Raw genomic sequence first — 13,467 nt, forward strand, 5'->3', positions numbered from 1 at the left:
CGGGGACTTCCATAAAGGGTGTGAGGACAAGAGCATCCTCTTATTTCACAGGCTTCTTAACACATAGTTTATAGCCTGAGGAGTCAGGGTCTATGGGCGGAGGGTGTGAATAGTCTATTGACAACAGTTTCTGGGTAATGGCATGGAAGGCTATAGAATACACAGTTTTGGGTTATACCCATACCATGATGAACTGATCTCAGCTGTCCTAACTAGGACATATATACAGAACGTATATGAAAATAGGGGAAAGCAGTGGTCTCAACTCCTTTAGGAGGAAGGGTATGTAGTTAACCTACATATGTATTTAAAGACAAATACTGACACTGGCTGATAAGCTGTTCAAGCACCACAGCTCAGTTTTGCCTCCAGGCTGGAGGGAAAGGAGCAGATCTTGATTCTAAGAGCTAGGGCAGCTTTGCTGAATCTGGTGAAGTTGCACTGATTCGTACCCTCAAAAGATCTACTTACTTACTCTGCCCATTGTAGGGTGCTCTCAAGATTTTCACATCATAGATAAAGCATGTCTGTGAATTCTTATAGCAAAACAAAATACTTTTAAAACAAACTTTGTAGAAGAGGGAGGATAGAAGAAGAGAAAAATTCAAGGTTGAATGGGGGGACACAATAGTGGTATAATGAGTGATTTGGAAAGCAAAATATTTTTCAATATTTGACTGGTATTGTGGTTTAGCCCCAGCTGGCAACTAAGCCCGATGCAGCTGCTTGCTCACAGCTCCACCAGGAGGATGGGTGAGAGAACCGGAAGAGTAAAAGTGAGAAAACTCCTGAGTTGAGACAAAGAGAGTTTAATAGGTAAAGAAAAAGTTGTGCACACGAGCAAAGCAAAACAAGAAATTCATTCACCACTTCCCATGGGCAGACAAGTGTTCAGCCACTTCTAGGGCTCCATCACACATATTGATGGGAATTACTTGGGAAGACAAATGATGTAATGCCAAATATTTCCTGTTTCTTTCTTCTTCACCCCACTTTATATACCTCATATGGTATGGAATATCCCTTTTGTCAGTTGGAGTCAGCTGCCCTGGGTGTGTCTCCTTCCAGCTTCCCATGCATCCCCCGCCCCTTTGCCATAATGGGCAGAATGTGAAGCAAAAAAAAGCTCTGTGTAAGCACTGCTCAGCAGTAACTAAAACATCTGTATCTTATCAACAGTGTATCTAGCACAAATCCAAATCATAGCCCCATACTAGCTACTGTGAAGAAAATTAACTCTACCCCAGTCAAAATCAGCACAACTGGCCACAGCCCAAATCATCAGGGAGAATGATACCTGCTGGGGAATCAAATGAGATGCAATGATTTGGCTGCATGCACTAACTGGTCACTGCTGTTCCACTGTGTGGTGACTTTTCAAGGGGGTTAGTGGGAACAAATGAAGGCAAAACCACGAACAAAGTAAACCATGGTGCAAGTACTATAAGCATCAGAAATCTCTCTCTGACAAGATAGAAAGGAAAATCTTTCAGTAGCACTTTAACTGAAGTATAGGCCCAGTAATGATGTTGAAAGCAGAAGTCTGTCATCATTGCATGTATATGGCAAAATTGTGTAGAGTTAATTCTTTTGCAACCTGTTTTTAACACTGTTGCCTCAAGTTTTATTTTGTTGAGTAATGGTATAAATTTTATTGGTTCTGATTTTGGCTAATTTGCTTTCAACAATGGCTTGCTGTAATATGGAGAATCACATTACACTGGAGAATCATACTTAAATAGTTTGCAAAATGAGACAAATCAAATTAAAAAATAAAGATGAACAAAATCTGATCAGCAGCACTTTTTCAACAGGAGTGAAATTCGAGCATTAAAAATGTTTTTCTGTTGAAAATCTATTATTTGTCAAAAAACTCTCACAAACAAGGAGAAAAATCTCATTTAAAATGTGGAACTACACTTGAAGGCTGGACTGCTTATGGTTTTCATAGTGTTAGGGACTACAAGTTAGTGTGTGAAGGAAATACATAGGAGTAGGTGTATTTATGGGGATCTTTCGAAGCCTTCATGTTCTCTTTTTCTGCTACAGCTTCTTTCCCATTGTTTACCTTTGCAAATGTCTAGACTAGATGCTCCTTTACCCTTTTGTTTTGCCTGATTGCAAGTTGCACTGGAAAGCTATGATATGGTACTTTGCTAATATTGCATTTTTCCTGGACACATCACAAGAGATGGACTTTTCTGCTGTTAGCAAATTGCATCTAGCTAGAAGAGAATCACATTTACCATGTTACTGGAGAAAGCATAAGCTATTGCCAATGATCCTGATTTTCAACTTAAGTCTCCTCAGTAAACTTCCTCTTGCAGCTCTCAGATGCCTCAATCTCTCTGGGTCATTGAGTAAGAGCTTCTCCAGAGTGCAATTCAGATCTTAGGAGGTCCAACTCACCTTTGAGGTGCCTGCCTGCCTGCTTCACTGGAGTGGGAGCTTCAGGTTTCCTCATTTAAGCAACTCAACAAAGTGCCTAAAAGCAAGTGGTATAGGTTCCTCCTGTGTTTCTAAAGAAAATAATGCATTTTATATGAGTTGCAGAGCTGCTTGAAATAGTTAAGATGCAGTCCAGGCTCAAAATAATATTACAATTTTATATTTCTTTTCCTGTGCCTGGTATGTACTGGATGCATTTGGATTTTCACCCATGGTGTGAAGTCATTTTAAATAGCAAAAAAGTTGTGTAAACTGGGAAACCTAAAATAGCATAAACCAAGAAAATACTCCAGCAAACTGGAGACTATTCCTTTTGTCAGCGTTTGGCAAGGGAAAAAATGGTAAAGCTTGAAGTAAGCAGAGAACATCAGAACAGCTGAGCATTAAAAAGTCATATTGCCTTCTGGTTGTCATGCCTAAAAATAACTTACATGTGGTGAATACTCCTGACAAACGCTTCTACACATTAAAAAGTAAGGGGAAAATATCAAAGTAACTGCTGTTTTATGGGTTGTCATGTATACCCTGGTCTGTTTACAGCAATAATAATAAATATTTTCAACTCAGAGTGAGCTATTCATCTCAAAGATGTCCAGGTGGTTTACAAATGACTAAATGTATTGCTCTACATGGCAGTGAACTGCGGCCACAAGAGCAGCCTGATCATCTATATTGGTACTTCCTGGCAGTGGAAGGTAATAAATGTACTCATACCCTGAGTGAATCTGTAGGGATTGTTTGGGAAAGCAGAATGTAAATGGAGACCTGAAATCTAGCCAAGCAGTGAACAGCAAAACGCAAAGAGTCGGATAGGACCAGGTATCAAGTTTCTGATACACTTTGGTAATTCTTTGAGCGGCTGGATTAAATTTTAACTAGAGCTGGAAAGAAACTTTCCTTCTTGGAAAACTTGCAGGGCAAAACCTTACCCTTTTCACCCCAATGTGAGTACCTCACCTGAGCTATTGCCTACACTTTTGAGGTCAAAAATTGCAGGTATGTAAGTAGCTATTGTTTCAGTTTTAAAAGGTCAGGAAACCTGATAGACCAGGTACTCCTTCCTGTTAAAAACCCTCACTGCAAACAGCTATTTTCCTAATGAACTTGTGTTATATTATTGAACATCCAAATCATTAAAGGAAGTTAACAAAAAAGCTCTATTTGACTGAAGCTCGGGTAGAACTAAGTGGAATTTAAATTAACTGCTAGAATTCAGTAGTGATTCTCTTCCATCCTTTGGAGAAAAGGAATTTAAAATTGCAGCATTTCTGTTTAACATAAACTTTTTTTGAGAAACCAAGGTAGGGCTGAGGTTTATACCTTAAACATGACCAGGTCTGCTGATATTTTGTAAATCTTTTGGTGTGCATGGGGCAAGCTTTTAGTAAACTGTGTCTTAGCTGTTATTTTGATGGTAGTCTTCTTGAAAGTTAGTGTTTCCACGTAGTTTTCATCCTGAGCAATGCAAAACCTGATGAATTTACATGGAATTTGTTTTTATGTTTGGGAACATGACAAAATTGGAGCACTTCAGTAGCATGTTTCTAATTTTACATTAAAGGAAAAACAAAAGAATTGCACAAATTTATGTGTATTGGAATCATTAAGATGTTGACAGTGTTTTCTTGGATGCCTACTTATAAAACTTTGGCTTGCTGCTTCTGTGAAAACTTTGCCAGCCTTTACTCTAAAGTTTGTCTGTTCTTAGGATAAATACGGATGATCTGCCTGCCTTTTTCAGTGGATTGCTTGCAAGCATTCTGAGTCAACATTTCTGAACATAACTAGTTAAAGAAACTGCAGAGATGAGTTTACAAACCATGGAGGAGGAGGAAACACAAGGATGAGGAAGAGTTCAGAGGACTGTTTTGTGTGTGTGTGTGCATGTCCATTTTGCTCAGTTTATCATCATTACTGCTAAATTACTTATGTTGTTTTCCCATGTTCTTCCTTACTGATAATCTCCTGTTCTGCTGCCAGTTGTGTTTCTAGACACTTGTAGTATATGATTGATGGTGTACTGTATTTTGGATTGACTCACTGTATCTCAAATACTTAAAACACACTGCTTGTATTTGAAGAATTTAAATCGGAGCACAGTTTGCTGCAAGTCAGAAATCCCTGTGAGCAAGAGGAGCCACAGACACAGGTTGCAGCAAAGCAGGGAATACAAGGAGAGTCAGTGGATAGATCACAGCAAAACCTTGTGTGTGCTGCCTCCTGCACACAGATTTGACAGCTACAGCTGACTTATTGATTTGGTAGTCTCGCACTGACTGCTGGTTTCAATAGCAAAGCCTCTAACCGGTTGTTAAACTGAGCAGGCATGTAGACAACATGCCAATGAGAGTGTTTGGGCGAGGAGAAAACTGTTGGGTGCATGCCTCTTTGCTTTGGCTCCCCATGAGATATGTGAGGTTGGCTGTGCGTGCCGTCACAGGCATATACTCAAGGACAGCTAAGAGTGAGCTCAAGTGCACTGCTTCCACAGGGGAGAAAAAGGCGGCTGCTGACAGTACAAGCTAGCATGATCATGACAGAGCCAAGTAGCAGAAAGGAAGGATATAAAAAATGCCGGAGTGCTACGTTCAGTATTGATGGCTATAGCTTTACAATTGGTGAGCCTGATTTAATTCCTCTTCTTTTCTTCATTGCCTCTCTTCTTCTTCTTTCCTCTCTTTCTTTTGAGCTCCAGTGAGTACAGGTAAAAGATAGCTGTTGACAACTGTCTTTTGTCAATATATGCCTTCAAAATGTATAAATGCCCTGCAATTTTTGCTTGAATTGGTTTCACATTCTGTTTTCTGTATTTTTTCCTGCCAAAGAAAATTGCCTTTGATATGTAGCCCCTCTAGATACTTTTGCTGGGTTTTGGCACAAGTTCACCAAGACATTTTAGAACTTTACCTCAGGAAATCTTGGGCTTCAGGATTGTGGGTTTCCAACTTGCTCGCTGCATTTCCTTCCTATGAGCCCAGAACATCACCCTTGGGAGCCTTGGCTTTGTTTGAAATATTTGTTTACTTAGTCAGGGTTTCCAAATTCTGTAACTTTTTTTCATTTCTCAGTTTGCAGAAAGATATATATGTAATAGTTCTTGTTGCCTCTCAAAGACAGGAAGCAAAATTGCTGGGACAATTGCTGGTCTTATCCTCCCCCCCCATGTCACCACAGATCCTCCCCCATGCCGCTCACCTGCGACACTCCACACAGGACTGCCCCGCCGGTCCGAGGATCCCCACGGCCTTCCCGACACCCCTCCCCTCCCCCAAATTGGACTGGCAAACCTCTGCACCCTCCAATCCGCAGTTCTGCAATACCCCTGCGTCCGCGCAGCGCAGCCCCAGTGGAACCACCACATGGCCCCCCGGCGCAGCCCCACTTTTTGTTGTACATTGTATCAAACTATACCCTTCACTATGGAGTTGTCAAGTACTTCAAAGCAGGGGGGTTACCTATTACTTGCAGCTGATTGGTTGTCTTATTCCTAAGCAAGGTCGAAGGCTGCATAACCACTAACTTCCCACTCGATATTACTAAACCAATTATGACTATTACAACTTTTGCAAGAACACTCTGTTTATTCCTTATATAATCATAATGATAGTGAGACACTGATGTTTCACCAAGTATCTACTTTTTTTGTGGAAGCATTCCACAATTCATTTCATTATCCAGCCCTCTACAAGTTCCATCCTTCTACTTTAACAGAAAGGTAATTACTGATATACTTTTTTCTTGTTGTCAAGACAACATGTGCTTGTGTGCTCTAATTTTGTTTCTCAAGAATGTATTAAAAAAAGCAACAAGCAGACAGTTTTTTCTTTTTCTTTTCTCTTCCTTTCCCCCCCACCTCTTCCTTGTAAAAGGATTTTTTTAAGCAAAGGTTTTTATTTTTGTTTCTTTTGGGAGTGGAGCAGTGGTTGCCAAAGATTTTTGACTGCCTAGAATACAGAATAGTGTTATACAGTATTTGAATGGAAATAAAATCTGAAGAAGATACTTAAAATATAGGAAAAGCAATAAAAATTGCATATTTACTATCTACAAATTAAAGTGCTTCATGGGACATCAGGAGGAGATTTCACCTGGTTCAGAACCACCAGCAATGGTGCTTCAAACAAACATTTAAAACCTCTCCCTCTCATTCCTCTAGTTTACCTGTTGTATTAAAAGGAACATTTGGCAGTGAGATAATTTGAAATGTGACAGTGGACATTCTTACTCTGTATATTGCTTTTTTCTTCCCTCTCTAGTGGTAGAAGTGAGTGTCAGACCACATTTTCCTGAGAAGTTCAAGGTTTCTCAAGCCACTGGTACTATTGAAAGAAGTAGTTCTGCCATTTCCCTTCAACTATCTACGTGTTTCCGCATTCTCATCATTTCTAGCCACTGTAGATGGTACTGCATCTGGGAAAGAACCAGAGTTAGGAACTGATCCTAGACAAAATCAGTCTCTTTACTTTTCTTCCAGTGTCATGTCAGTGCGGATTAGAAAATAAATGCAAGATGAAAGGATAGGACTGCCTCTTTTGGTCACAGTGCTAACTTAAAATGTTGGTGAAAGCAGGAATCCAATTGTGTGCTGCTTGTTTATTTTGACAGCCTTGTGGTCAGTTGTTGCTTCTGTGGTCAGTAGTTGACATCTTTTATTAACTTTGCTAAGGGTCGAGTTTAAATATTCTTCTAATTACAAAGTATAAATTAGGGAGCAAATAGTACAAGAAGTACATTTTGATCTTTCTTTGTTTTCATCAAGGCATTATCTGAAAACCAGGGACACTCGATGTTCTTTTAATGACTTCAGAGTGTCAGGGAGAGTCTAGACTCACTCATGTGAAATTGCGAAAAGCAATCCGTCTAATACATGTGGGCCTGCTGTCTCTTTTCTTCCATGCGCTCACAGAAAAAAGCCAGTTAGTATTTAGATGCATTGCAGCAATCACCTTTCTATTTAGAGAGCAAGACATTTGCTAGTGGACTCACTGTAACGAAGTTCAAGGTTGACAAACATTTGCTACTATGCTGTGTATGGAGCTACTTCAGACTACTTCAGAAGATTTTAGCATTAAAATACTGCTGATTTTCTCCTAGGAAGAAAAGAAAAAGTATTTCCCTGCTTACAAAAGTGTAAGTCATAAATCCTATAATAACTTTTGTTTTTAACAGCCGAGTTCTGATATTATGTCTCTCAAGCTTTATTTTATAGTGTGCTTTTCCAAAACAAAGCAGGTATATCCAAAACTGTGAAAATGTAATTTCAAGCAAATCTTTCGATACCGTCTCTCACAGTATCCTTCTGAACAAAATGTCCAGCACACAGCTTGATAAACACATCATGTGGTGGGTGAGCAATTGGCTTATGGGTCGAGTACAAAGGATAATAGTGAATGGTGGAACATCAGACTGCTGAACTGTCACTAGGTGGGGTTCCCCAGGGCTCCATCTTAGGCCCTGTGATCTTCAACATCTTCATAAATGAGTTGTTTAGCAGCCCTTCCAACCCTGCATCCAAATTTGCAGACAATACAAAACTGGGAGGAGCTGTTGACTCCCTCGAAGGCAGGGAGGCCCTGTAGAGAGACCTCAACAAATTAGAGGACTGGGCAATCACCAACCCTATGAAGTTTAACAAAGACAAGTGTCAAATTCTGCACCTGGGATGGGGCAACCCTGGATGTACATACAGACTGGGGAATGAGATGCTGGAAGGCACTGCTGTGGAAAGGGACCGAGGTGTCGTGGTTGATGGCAAGTTGAATATGAGTCAGCAGTGCCCTGGCAGCCAGGAGGGTCAACCGTGTTCTAGGGGGCCTCACCTTGAATATTGTGTGCAGTTTTGGGTGCCACAATATAAGAAACATATTAAGCTATTAGAGAGCATCCAAATGAAGGCAACAAAGATGGTGAAGGACCTTGAGGGGAAACCATATGAGGTGCGGCTGAGGTCACTTGGTCTCTTCAGCCTGGAGAACGGGAGACTGAGGGGAGACTTCATCACAGCCTACAACTTGCTCCTGAGAGGAGCAGGATGGGTAAACACTGATATCTCAGGTGACCAGTGACAAGACTCAAGGGAATGGCCTGAAGTTGTGTCAGGGAGGGTTTAGGTTAGATATTAGAAAAAGGTTCTCCATCCAGATGGTTGGACACTGGAACAGGCTCCCCAAGGAAGTGGTCACAGCACCAAGTCTGACAGAGTTCAAGAAATGTTTGGACAGTACCCTTAGGTACATGGTGTGACTCCTGGGGTTGGCCCTGTGCAAGGCTAAGAACTGGACTCAATGATCTGTGTGGGTCCCTTCCAATTCTGTAATTCTATGTATCCTCCAAGACTGCATGCACAACTAACTCAGGTTAGCTCTGAAGTGACCCCAGCTGGCTTCAGCTTGGAAGTTATCTTCCCATTATGGTATTGTCCTGTTGTACTCAAACTAGTAAAGCTTTCTGAAAGCTTGCTAGTTTTACAGATGTATTTCTTACAATAGGATTTTTTAAACTTTTATTAAAATGTGCACTCTAAAGACTATGGGATGTTTTTCTCTTTCGATTGTAAGCTAAACCTGTTCAATGTGTATATTAAGTGTTCATATCCATGCACAGACCAATCTAAAGCCAGGCTGCAGCATACTTCACTGGTGTTCATGATTTCTAATGACTGCTTGTATGAATGTTACCATTTGGAACTAGCTCATGTGACTTTTTATATTGATGGAACAGACTGATTATATTTAGAAATATACGACTCTATATTTTCTTGTGATATTACATTAAGCTGTCATATCAAAATTCCAAAAGGGGTGATTTGTGTGGTTTCCATCTGAAAAATAAATCTGCAAAATACTCAGTGATTACCCAGTGATATGGTTTGAAGCTGGCTCCCTGCCAAGTCTCCAAACCTTACCACAAGAAGTCCCCCAACCCCCCCAAAACCTCAGGAAGAAGAGGGAGAAAAACAACCAAGAAAACCAAAACAAGAGAGAGACAGCTAAAACAATATATATAAATATATTTACACTTATGTTACAGTTATATACAATTGAAACATAGATACAATTTTACAAGGAAAAGGGAAAGGGAAGGGGAAAGGGAAGAAAAGGAACAAAACCAAAATAAAATACATATATATATCCCAATCAGTAGCCCAAGATCTAGCAACTAGAAGAATTAGCAAAAGACTATCTTACTACTCGTCTTGGGACAACGGAGAGTCACGCTGGAATGATCGTTGGCAGCCTCCGTCTCCCAAGGTCGACAAGGCCTTACCAGGCCTCGCTCCCCAACACAACAGACTCAACAGCAGGGAACCTGCATCTCCAAGTCGCCAGAAGGAAAAAGACCGAAGGCCATTCCTCCTTTCTTCTTATAGCCCAGCTTACGTAAAAATCGTTGGGAATACTGAGTAAATCTGGGCCCTTCCTTGGTTACAAACTGGTCACCAAGGAAGGCTTAGACCAAACTACCACACCCAGTAAGGTTGTATCATTTGATTCTTCATAAGAAATCAGAAGAAAGAAAGAAATTATTCACTTCTGTTGTGCATATTTTTTGGTTTTTAGCTCTTGGTATTTAGCTCGATGAAACTTCTGCATCTTCAAAATCTACATATTAAAGTTGAGTACATTAGGAAGTTCTCATTTGAGAGTGAAAGGTCTCTGCAAGTTCATATATTCAGATAATAATCAGTTATATCTGCAGTTCTAATCTGAGAGACTGTGGCTGATTATATCTGCTGAGGACACTGATGATAGTTCAAGAAATCTTGATATGGACAGTTTGGAATTGTTTTCTGAGATTTTATAATTGTGTCAAATTTTAAGATTTTAGATTTCCTTCTGAATTTTTGTGCCTACACTCTGGCCTGAATCCAGTTGTACTGCTTATTCCACAAATGGTTTTCTTCAGAAAAGCCTCAAGAGATTGAAAGACAAGGTGCCATTTACAGATTCTCAGGTTCAGATGGGAATGCCCAGGTGCCTCCCCTGAGTGGGGGGAGGAGTTTTACACTGTCTGATATAACACTGTGGATCACGTGCAGTCCTCTGGTGGGAGGTCTCAGAAATGAGTCTGGGGATGCTTCATGCCCCATCTGAAGGGATGAATATCTTCAGGTCTACCTGTGAATGTGAATGTCCTGATACCTCCCCCAAGGGGGAGTTTTACACCGGATCCAGTTGTTTAAGGGGGGAAATTGATATGATAGAAAGGACCATCTCATCTCTACAGGGTCTGTTTCTTATTGGCCTTCTCCATTATCTGGTTCAGAACCCAGCTTGTAGCCTCTGGAGCTGTGTGCACACTCCCTCTACACCTGGGCCGTTACCTTGCACATTGTCAGCAAAGCACGCCTGCCCCTCCCTTGAGACCTGCCGGCCTACCCTTCCACAAGAACAGACAGCCTAAGGGGCCAGTGGAGTGGACAGCTGGTGGGGACTGCATAAGCCTCGCTGTCTTCCCTCAGGCAACGGCTGCTATCTTCAGAGGTCAGGGAAACCGCCACCTCTTGGCTGCTCAGTTGAAGTGTGGTGAGGGGCCTCCGGGTACCCACCTGCTTGGGCGGGGGCCCAAGCAGCGCTGTCCTCTGAGGGCATCTGATACTCTAGTGTCAGATGTACTGTAGTGGAATTGGGGGAATAGCCCATTTCCAGAGGGAACATAGTTCTCCTAGGTCTGCTTCTCTAGCCAGTAACAACATTTATTTCCCTTGGGTTTTTTATTTCTCCTTTGCTTGTTTTTCCTCTTTTAAGGATTTTTCTGTGGGTTGCTAGGCAACAATAGGGATGAAGAAGGACAGTAAAAGTTCTCTCCAAAGCTATGGAGAGAGGGACAGAGCTCTGTGCGAGAGCTGCTATCGGTCAGAAAACACTGGGTTGCTGCTGGGGAGGTTTCACCAAGTGAGGAAACTTTTGATTCATGTCCTTTTATTCCTGTTTCAAAAGCCCTGTGAATTGTTGTGAAAGTACTAAGTGTCATCTCCCAGTGTGAAAAGCGCAGTGATTTCTTTCCTCATAGTTATTACCACAGTGGTTAGCCAGATGTGTGAGTGTAATAAGATCCAGGAATTGCATTTTATAAACTATGTCACAGAATGCAAAAACCCACAATGTTTGTATTTAGTTCTTGCTGGAGACATATGTCATGACAGACAATGAGAAAAATCCCTTTGATCTGGAGAAAGAGTGTTATTAAACAATAGGCAAAGGGCTACATAAATTATTTCACACGGGGTTTGTGAATGTTTCTTTGATGTATCTGGTGGCCTTTTCTGGCATCTGTGATGTTGTAACCAACTACGAACACATGAAAATGCATAAAAATTTTAAAATCTATCTTGGGAAGGAATGAGTTAGGGCATGAAATACTCAGATGTGAATATATTTGAACTTTTGAGGAGTTAAAAGTCTGGATGCCCACAGTGTGTCACCATCCCTTTCCTTAATGAGCTGACAACCCAGATCGGAATGCTCCTGGTACGTATCAAGCTGTTGATTTATGTTTCAGTGGGGGATCATAATGAGTTTGTGGTATTGAAGGAGGTACTTCTGAATCTGGATAGACCTAGAATGTGTTTTGGTTTTATGTTCAAACAAACAAAATCTCATGGGGTGACAGTGGAATGATAAAACTGAACAAGTTCTCTCTCATCTTGAGGATTGGTTTTTTTAATATGATAGAATACAGAAAAATGGGCTCAAGTGTGATCTGAGCTCTCAGCAGTAATATCACTTTTCCCTATGAACAGAGCTTGCTTATTGACATGCAGAAAATTGCAAATTAGTGGGACAAAAATTCAGAAGCACTAGTGCTAAAGGTGGGTGTGAATTTTGCAGTAGAAAAGATGCTCCTTTTCTAGGTGATGGAAAATAAATTATGCTTTCTCTGACTCCCACATGACCCCTTTGTTTTCAGCAGCCTTCCCACCTCTGCTAGCTTATTCTTAGGTGCAAGTGAAAGTAGAATTTTCTCTTTATTCTTCCCACACCTAAGAGGCATTTCTGCTATCACTGAACTAAATGTAAATTCATGAGTAAAGTTGATGTTTAAATTTGTCTGCAGTGCCACAGTAGAATTTATGTGGCCCTGCCTATCTTCAGTAAATTTTTTTGTTGTAGTTTTCTGATGACAAAACTGATGACAAAAGTTTTCAACGATGGGCTTGGGAACAATAGATGTGCATCTTTACTTGTGTAGAATGGAGATCTTTTCAGTCTAGTGGGTTTGATCGAAGTTAAAAACTTCACTTTTTATTGTGTTGTGAAAAAAAGATGAACACCATCTTCTGGTTTATGTCCCACAGTATTACCTGCTGGTCCAAAATATCTAAGGCTTTCAGATCTGTTCCACACCTCTGCTAACACTGTGCCAGTCTTGATCTGGTCAAATGAAAGCCATTACTGTGAACAATGATATTGACTTCTTTTCCTCACTCCACTTTTCCTGTTACTCAAGCATACTTTCTAGTGGCTGCGCATAAGGGAGAGAAATTTACTGAAGTCCTTTTTTACTCCAAAATGTATTTGAAAATTCTGTTGGCAGTCACTTTCTGTAAAGTTATCTCCTCAAGTAAGTGCAGAAATATTTAAGATTTTGTAGAAATTCTTTTGATGCTTAGGAAGGTACAATCTTTTTCTTATGCCCAGTTTAACAAAAGTCTCTGTAGCCTTGGTCTCATCTTTACTGCAACATTTGAGGACTGCTGTTTCTCCCTTGCTGTTGAATTTGCAAGGCACAGCATAGAGCCATGGTCTGGCCATGGTGAATCTGGTTTTGGATAGACTCAGAGCAGTATGGTGAGTTTATGTTATTTCAAGGATTTGTTATAAGGATTGTAGCATTTTTTACCCAATGCTGTAAGCCTTTTACAGCCATATTTTTTTTCGCGCAATCAACCAGTCTAAGAGTCTGTAAGGACAGGATTAGTGCACCATAATACAAGGTATCGATATAGCAGCAAAAGTAGTCTTCCTTGCGCTTTTCTTCCTACTACAATAAAATGTGCACTAGAATGAAAATGGTAAT

The 13,467-nt window shown here is 40.6% G+C and overlaps 1 protein-coding gene across 5 annotated transcripts in view; it reads left to right on the forward strand.

Moving 5' to 3' along the window:
- Positions 1-4,981: 4,981 nt before the first annotated feature.
- PDE1C (phosphodiesterase 1C) overlaps positions 4,982-13,467 on the forward strand; it is a 286,375-nt gene continuing 277,889 nt past the window's right edge. For all 5 annotated transcript variants that reach the window (XM_017822899.1, XM_017822916.1, XM_017822992.1 and 2 more), the window contains exon 1: positions 4,982-5,066. In XM_017822899.1, coding sequence (XP_017678388.1) covers positions 4,982-5,066 — 85 coding nt within the window. The remainder of the gene's footprint in view (positions 5,067-13,467) is intronic.

Source organism: Lepidothrix coronata, unplaced genomic scaffold (genome assembly GCF_001604755.1).
Source record: "Lepidothrix coronata isolate B3197 unplaced genomic scaffold, Lepidothrix_coronata-1.0 Scaffold3, whole genome shotgun sequence".
NCBI lineage: Eukaryota > Metazoa > Chordata > Aves > Passeriformes > Pipridae > Lepidothrix > Lepidothrix coronata.